This window comes from Ochotona princeps, chromosome 22 (assembly GCF_030435755.1).
Source record: "Ochotona princeps isolate mOchPri1 chromosome 22, mOchPri1.hap1, whole genome shotgun sequence".
NCBI classification, from domain to species: domain Eukaryota; kingdom Metazoa; phylum Chordata; class Mammalia; order Lagomorpha; family Ochotonidae; genus Ochotona; species Ochotona princeps.
In genome coordinates this window covers 19,875,118-19,883,389 of record NC_080853.1, presented here as the reverse complement: position 1 = coordinate 19,883,389, position 8,272 = coordinate 19,875,118, and the positions used below count along the sequence as shown (strand labels likewise).

General features: G+C 45.3%; 1 protein-coding gene across 1 annotated transcript; it reads right to left on the bottom strand.

Annotated features, from left to right (window-relative positions):
* Positions 1-274: 274 nt before the first annotated feature.
* On the bottom strand, positions 275-2,821 carry DEFB115 (defensin beta 115). Its single transcript, XM_058679758.1, has 3 exons — positions 2,689-2,821; positions 610-762; positions 275-362 (listed from the first exon to the last, which is right to left on the bottom strand). Exons 1-3 carry the CDS (start codon positions 2,780-2,782, stop codon positions 322-324), a joined length of 288 nt encoding a protein of 95 aa, XP_058535741.1. The 5' UTR covers positions 2,783-2,821; the 3' UTR covers positions 275-321.
* Positions 2,822-8,272: the final 5,451 nt, after the last annotated feature.

Sequence of the window (8,272 nt, the reverse complement as noted above, 5' to 3'; positions counted from 1 at the left end):
ACAAAGTAAGGTTATGTATGGAAAGGGTCTAGGTTGAAGCCTTACAGGTGCTAAATTATCAGTGCTCACTGAACTTTCAAAAGCCATTTCTCCTTGCCTTGGTTGGGTCAGGAATGGTGGCCTTCTGTTCTGTTGGGTATGCCAATCTTTGGTTATCAAGTGTGATTAGCAACTTGGGCTAAGAGACAAATTAGAAGAATGAGACCAACAAGAGAGTCTAGAGTTACATGAATAGAGGAACAACCTTGGGCCCACACTGCCTATGTAAACTCACCAGGAGGAGATGTCAGATAAGAATCTGTGGCCAAGGTACACCTGCCATTAGCCTGGGGTAAGTTCGATATTCGGGTTCCTGGAAGCACCTAGACAGAGATTCAGGAGTCAGGTCAAGCTCTTATAAAGTCTTTCAGGGCAACTTCGAGTTGTTGGGCTGTGGCAGGCTAAAAGCCTAGCTATCCTGACAGCTATAATGGAATTTTCAGAGAATGGATCCTGGGAAGACCCCACGGAAATCTCAGAACCAGGCAGGTGCCTCAGATGGATGTCTCACTGACTCACTGGAGTGGCTATGAACTCATAAAGCTTAAACAGATATGTAGGTAGCCTCACTTTTGTCTTTGTTGTCAAACTGTGACAGATGAGCCTTTTCTTTGTTGATGCAACAGGACCATTTTCCCATACATATTCCTTTCTTCTTCTCATTGTCTCTGCATGACTTTCTGCATTTGCCAAGTCCATAATAGCACTTTCTGAGCCATCCTTCTATCAAAATAGACAAAGACATGGATAGATAAGTTACAGGAAAAAAATACAACCTTACTAAGTTGAAGATGCTGTCTATCACAGTAATAACAGAGAGAACACTGACCTTGACATTAGTAAGCCATTTTGGAACGCTGTCCACCTGTGCATGTAGCGCACCTCCTGCCAGTCTCAATGTCCAGTTGACACAACTAGGCGCCTGCCTTTCTCCAATCAGCCCCCACTGAATTTTATTTCCATGCTCTCCATCTTTCTAAGTCAGCCACTTTCCCTCTCAGCCTTCCCCCCACTGTAAAGCTAAGTGCTTGCCAAGCAGTAGGTCCAAGCCTTGAGGGATTGTTTATTTTCTGTATTCATCCACACACTCAACAACAATTTGTGCGGTTGCATGTAATATATCACAGTCTATGTAACAGATTCTGGGGCTGGCATTGTGGCACAGCAGGTAAAACTGGCGCCTGTAATGCTGGTATCCAAGTTCCCTGCTAAAGTGCCTGGGAAAGCAGCAGAGGACACCTTAAATGCTTGGGCCCTTGCGCCTACGTGGGAGACCCAGAAGAAGTTTCTGATTACTGGCTTTAGTTTTACCCAGATCCAACTGTTGTGGTCATTTGGGTAGTGAACTATCAGATAGAAGATTTTTCTCTAAAAATAAATCCTCAAAAAATCAGAGTGTCACAGAAATTTAAAAAAATAAATTAACAGAGGGTTCAGCACAATGGCTTAATTTGCTAATACTCCCATTGCATGTGTTGGGGTCTTATTTGAGTCCCAGTTTGTGTCCCAGCTATTCCACTTCCCATCCAACTCCCTGCTTGTGGCCTGGGAAAGCAGTGGAGAATGGCCCAAAGCCTTGGGCCTGCACTCATGTGAAGACCCAGAGAAGGTTCTTGGCTCCTGGCTTTGCTCTAGCCATTGCAGCCATTTGGGGAGTGAACCAGCAGATGAAAAATCTTTCTCTCTGTCTCTCCTTCTCTCTGTAATCCAATCTGCCTTTCCAATAAAAATAAATAAATATTTTAAAAATAAAATAACAGATCCCATTCACATATCTTTCCCCCAAATTCCCTGACTGGGACAGAGTTTCGTATTCTGTCTTTCTCACCAGTGTGTTCTTACTGGAAACATTAGCGTGCTATTGGTTCTTACTTATCCGTTCTAATACTTTTTATGTCACTATGCTTGTTCTTTTTCCAAAATGCCCATTACATCTGCAACCTTACTCGTTTATTACAACTACCCTCACCAGCTTTTAAGGCAGGCTACCAGTACCTCAAGGACTCCCCTTGAAACATATCCTTTGACCATTAGAACAACAACTGAGTTATTGGCAAAGACCTGAAATGCTGATTTTACAAAGGAGAGTTAACAGTGAAGATCCACAGGGAGTAGATGGTAATATTCCCTTTCTGGTGGGAAGCCAGCCAAATCATTAGCTTTGACCCTAATTATTCCATCTGTAATCCAGAATCTTCTACTCTAACCACAGCTCCACACTTGGAACCTTTTTTTTTCATATCTGTAGACATCAACTTTAGCCCCCATAGCTGTGATCACATGTTCTAAAACAGGGGTAGGATGCTTCTTCCCCCACCTGCTTTACAGGCAATGGTGATGGGCTGAGTTGTGAGGTGGTACAATCTGGGAGTGGGACTGAGGTAAGAGCTTCCTGGGGAGGGCCTCTGTAGTTGGCATTTGAGGTAAAGACATCAGGATACAAGCATTACTTCAGTGTGTGGAAGAGCCTGAGTGTGAGAAACCCTGGTCTCTGCAGGTGCACTCCAGTTGCCTGGGAGGAGTATTCATTTCGAGCCATCCCCAGTGGGCTCTCCACTCTCCCATGCACATTCCATTTCCCAATGACTCTTCTCACTCCTCCCCCCACCCCAAACCTCCACTCCCTTCACCCCTACACAGTTCTAATACCTGGGGCAGTCTGAGCTACCACCACAAGGACAGCCAAGGCCAGGAGCAAGAGTTGCAGGTGTCCTGACAGATGCAATGAGCGACCCGGCAGCATGCTGGAGGGACTGCGCAGGCTGGGTCCACACTCAGCATTTTATTGCTCTGGGTAGAGATGAGTCATGGGCAATAAATTAGAGACAGAGAGGCCCAACACTGAGAACACAGCGCCAGCTTGAAGGGCAGTGCCACACACTGATTAACTCATGTTAACCATCCTACACAAAATATGCCCTGGGAAGGCAGTGGCAATCATGCAGGGAGAGCACTTACACAGGTCTCTGGTCTTGAAGAAAGAACTGACCCTAAGAAACTCACCTGGCCTTTTTCTTTGGAGAGTTCCATGATCTCTGTTCTCTGCTGCCTTTTCTGCATTACACTTATCACGATGTATCAGAACTACTCGCTCTTCCAGCTCATCCCTCTGAAAAGACTGAAGTCCTCCAGGGAGGTGGTCCACCAACAGGAAAACACCTGCATGCAAGGACAGCCTGTCATTTCTGGATGTCCCGTGTGCAGCGAGCACCTGCTGAGAACCCCCACCAAAGGAACACACCCATGGCAGTGACTTGTGTTCTGATAGGTCTTGAAATCAGCTTGACTTTAAAAAAAAAAAAAGAAAAGAAAATCTTCTCGTTGATTTATTTTCATCTTTTTTGAAAGGCAGAAAGAGACAGAAGGTTCATTCATTCCCCCAAATTTCCACAACAGCCGTGGTGGGCCGAGCTGCAGCCACTGCGGCCTTTGAGGAGTAGACCAGCAGATGGAAGATATCTTTCTTTTTATCTTTTCTTTTCTCTAAGTCTGTCTTTCAAATAATAATAAAGTAAATCTTTTGAAAAAATAGCAACATATCTGGAGTCAAAACTACCCAGATCCAAATCTCTTCTTCTCTCTGTAACTCTGCCTTATAAATAGTTCCTCAAAATAAAGTCTTTTTAAACATTTGAAAAATATTAAAAATACACGTGAGTTAGAGATCATGAAAGGAAAAAATAACTTTGATTGTCCTAGTAGAGAGGGTTGCCTGGAACAAGTCGTGTCTTGTGAAAGGGTGAAATGGTTTGTTAAGGCGGCAACATCCCATGCAGTGCTCAACTCAAGCGTGCTGGCTTCATCCTCATTTCCTTTTCTAAAGCCCACCTGAGCCGTCTCTCACTGTGCCAACACTGGAGCTTTACCGAGAGCCTAAGAACAAATATCCTTCAAGTAAAAAGAAAGATGAAAGAAGGTAGGAAACAAAGACGTAAGTGAAGGTGAAATAGAAAGAAGGTCGGGTAAGGAGAAAAAGGAAAGGAAGAAGATACTGAGGAAGCTCCAAACACTCTAGGCACACTCTAAGATTCTAAGCACACTCTCCAGAATGGATGAACAACCTGCGCTTTCCACAGGGCTGGTGGAAGACACGTCTGTCTTTCCACACAACTGAGGCCTCACGGGAGACACAATAAATGTTCTCGTCTCCCAATTCTATTTATCCTCATCACTCAAACTTGTCGTTCTTCAGTGGAAAGCATACTCAAGAAATTCTTTTTCCCCAGAATTTAAGAACATCACAGATTTTTTTTTTCATGTGTGTTCCTTCTCGTTTCTTTGAAAGGCTGTACTTAGTACATGGAGGCATCGTGATGGGTCTGGAGGTCAGCTCTCACTGAATCTATGCTGCAAACCTACCCAAAACTTCCAAAAGTTTTCTGCCAATCGCTTATTTAATGATATTTTTCATGGATAAAATCTTATGTGAAGATGTATTTATCCATTTTTCGGCTATTCAGGATAGCATCGTTAGGTCTCAAAGCTATGATGGACAGTAGATTTCTAGACTTTATTCATGGAAGGAAAGGCTCATCCATGATTTAGGGAGCACTGTAGGCCTGCATGCTAGTGAATGCCACTGGATTCTTATCATGCTGCACACACATACATCACCTCGAAACGGATTCAAGCCCTTAGAAGAAAACGTCGCGGGGAAGCTTCTGGACATTAACCTTGAAACAATTTCTTGGTTATGATAGCGAAGCAAAAGGAGCCAAAGTGAATAGAGGTAGGCAGGATTTCATGACGCTTAAAATCAACCAAGGGGACAGTCAGCAGGATGGAAAAGCAACCTGCACGATGGAGTTCACATTGGCAAACTACATGCTTGGTGGAGTGGTCTCCTCATTTCCACAGATGCAGCCTTGCTCTAATGGGTTCGACTTGTCTGCACAGCAGCTTGATGAGCCTAAACTTGGGCCTGGTTAATGTCAAATTTGTATTAACTGTACCGGCATGCCAACATAGGTGTTTATTCTTTTACTCTTTTTTTTTTTTTTTCTGTTGTTTAAGGTAAGTGGAGAGGGTGGGAAACCCTGGGCTGGGATACACCATCCTGGCCCTCAGGTTGAGGGGATTGCAGATTGTCCGAGAAGGGTTGGGCTGGGGGGGGTCTGGGGATGTATTGGAGTGAGATCAGCTGAGGACATGTTTGAGAAGCGAGGAATGACTTCTGGGGTCATCCATGGTTTGAGCCAAGTAGGCAAGGAAGCGGAGATGGAGTAGTTTAGAGGGGGAAACTGTGGGGCATGTCTGGGTCAGGTCAAGGCACCCACCCACCCACATGGGAGACCTGGGCTAGACTAATAGCATTGCCCACCACCTGCTAGTGCTCACAAAAGTCATGGCTCGGGGGCACACCAGCTGGACTAGGCTGCAGTGTCAAAGTAGGGGATGGACCACGTCAGGCTGGGCCGTAGCACCTGCCAGAATGCGAGATAACCAGATCTGGGGATTCCCTGACACTTGTGGGAGCTGGAGTGGGAAAGACCAGATGGGGCCAGGATGCAGTACCCACCAGCACATGCGAGGACCAGGACTGAGGGCAGATCATGTCAAGCAGGGCCGCTGCACCCACTGGCATGTGTAGGATCCAGGGTTAGGAGCAGGCCTGGTAAGACAATTTGGAGAAATCTCCTATTAGGCAGCAGCCCCCAAGGGAGCATAGTAACTGGGGTTGGGAGCGTGCAAGGCAAGGCTGTAGCCACATCGGTGTTTATGTGGGTTGGGCCTGGGGTGCAGGTCAGGTTGGTCCAGGCCTCAGCACCCACTGGCAGGCACAAGAGCCAGGAAAATCTTCCATCTGTTGATTTACTCCCCAAGCGGTCTCAACAGCAAGAGCTACACTGATCCAAAGCCAGGAACCGGGAGCCTCTTCCGGGTCTCCCATGTGGGCGCAGGGTCTCAAGGCTTTGGGCTGTCCTAGACTGCTTTCCCAGGCCAAAGCAGGGAGCTGAACGGGAAGCAGGGCCACCGGGATTAGAACCAGCATCTGTATGGGATCCAAGCATGTGCAAGACGAGGACTTTAGCCGCTAGGCTACTGTGCCAGGCCCAAAATAAAGTATTTTAAAGATCCATTTATTTTTATTGGAAAGGCAGATCTACATAGAGAAGAAGAGACAGAGAGAAAGATCTTCCATCTGCTGGTTCACACCCCAAAGTGGTCACAATGGCCAGAGCTGAGTTGATCCAAACCCAGAAGTCAGGAGCCAGGAACTGCTTCTGGGTCTCCCATGCGAGTTTAGGGTCCCAAGGCTTTGGGCCGTCCTGGACTGCTTTCCCAGGCCACAGCAGGGAGCTAGGTGGGAAGTGGAGCAGCCAGGACACAATCTGGCATCCATATGGGATGGTGCTTACAAGGCCAGAATTTAGCCACTGGGGTAACTTGCCGAGCCTGGCAAATGACTTAGACAAAGTTTCTGCCATCTGTAGGTAAGAACACTGCTGAGTGTGTTGTCTGGAAGGCCAGAGTTTTTGCCAAAAGCGTGAATTATGATCCAGTCTTTGCTGAATCGTATCATGCCAATCTTTGGAATTTCCAAACATCTAGATTTTGATATGGGAAATCATTTTTGTTTCGACTGCAAATCAAGGGCTCTATAAAATTCTATAGATGCCAGTGACTTATAATATTCCTTGTTAAACCCATATCTGCCTTATCAACTTACCACTCCTTATCTTACCCATTTTGAATTCTTTATCCTCTGGAGCACATGAACCTTACTCCAAAGAATGATTTGACTAAATTCAATCAAGCCACTGACTCCCAGGAGCTTAGAGCCTCGCCATTGGTCTTATGAAGATCAAGGTTAACTCACAAGCCATTTCTCCCTTTCAGTCAGTTTGGGAAAGTGTTCTGTTCTTGTCTCATACAATGGAAAAACACGATGATCTGCTAGAAGAGCTCTGCTTAGTTACCTAAGGTTATTACGCCCCCTTGTGTTCATATATGGAGTAAGATGCTAGGAAGGTATGTCACTGAAACAGACTGAAACATCTGCTTTCCAGGGTTATGTTGCCTTCCTATGTCACCATTAACTTTGTATCACCACTTGGGTCCCTCTTTTACATTTTAAAGCATCTTTTATATTATAAATATTGGCTTTATCATGTAAACATCCTTAGGCTTAGTTGTTGGATATATAGACTAGCAACAGTCAACCAAAGAGATATCAACACCATATGCAAATTTTGCTGAGAATCTGTCATTATAGAATAGTATAGCACAAGAGAAAAAAGCAACAGACATCTCACATCAAAATACACGGGTTGGATTCGATTCCTGGCTGTGGTTCTTGACTCTAACTCCCTGCTAGAATGAACTAGCAGTGAACTATTTTATCAAAATGTATAAACTGGTTCTGGTGTGATGGCTCGACTGGGTAAATCCTTGCCATGCATGTGCCGAGATCCCCTTGGGGGGGGGCACTGGTTCATGTCCTGGTTGCTCCACTTCCCATCTAGCTCCCTGTTTGTGGCCTGGGAAAGCAGTCGAGGATGGCCTAAAGCCTTGGAACACTGCACCCACATGTGAGACCCGGAAGAAGTTCCTGGCTCCTGGCTTCAGATCAGCTCAGTTCCAGTCATTGCAGCCACTTGGGGAGTAAAATCAACACACAGAAGATCTGTCAGTCTCTCTCGCTTGTAAATCTGCCTTTCCAATAAAAATAAATAAATATTTTGAAATGTATAAACCACCTTTACAAAAGTATGCAAACCAATATTCCCAGAACAGAAGTTAGCCCAAGTCACAACCATCACTCAGGGCAAGACATAATTGTGATTCGCCACTCAAAGTAATTTCCATGTCCTTCATGACCTGTGAGGTTGTGGTCTTTCATATTTCTTGATCATTTACTTGTGCTTCTCAATACTTCGGCTTCTGAGCCCTTGGGGTGTGTTTGAATTTGTCCCAATAATTTGTAAAAAGTCCTCCATGTGTCTGAGAAGCAAGATCCTGCCTGGGGACGTGCTTTGAGGATAGTTTCCACAATTTCAGGACTTCCTGATGTCTTGTCTCTCATTTGACCCCATTTCTTCTTCAACAGATGCCTCCATTTTTTTTTCAAGATTTATTTCTTTTTATTGGAAAGTCAGATTTACAGAGAGAAGGAGAGACAGAAGAAAGATCTTCCATCCGCTGGTTCACTCCCCAAGCAGGAGTCTTGTTCTGGGTCTCCCACATGGGTGCAGGGTCCCAAGGCTTTGGGCCATCCATGTGTAAGAATTCT

Excerpts from the sequence above, each read along its gene's own strand:
- DEFB115 (XM_058679758.1), bottom strand. The coding sequence starts at position 2,782 with ATGCTGCCGGGTCGCTCATTGCATCTGTCAGGACACCTGCAACTCTTG. Across the intron at positions 763-2,688 it reads GGTAGCTCAGACTGCCCCAG|AAGGATGGCTCAGAAAGTGC; the intron begins GTATTAGAACTG and ends CTATTTTGATAG. Across the intron at positions 363-609 it reads GTTTGACAACAAAGACAAAA|GTGCTTCCAGGAACCCGAAT; the intron begins GTGAGGCTACCT and ends ATCTCTGTCTAG.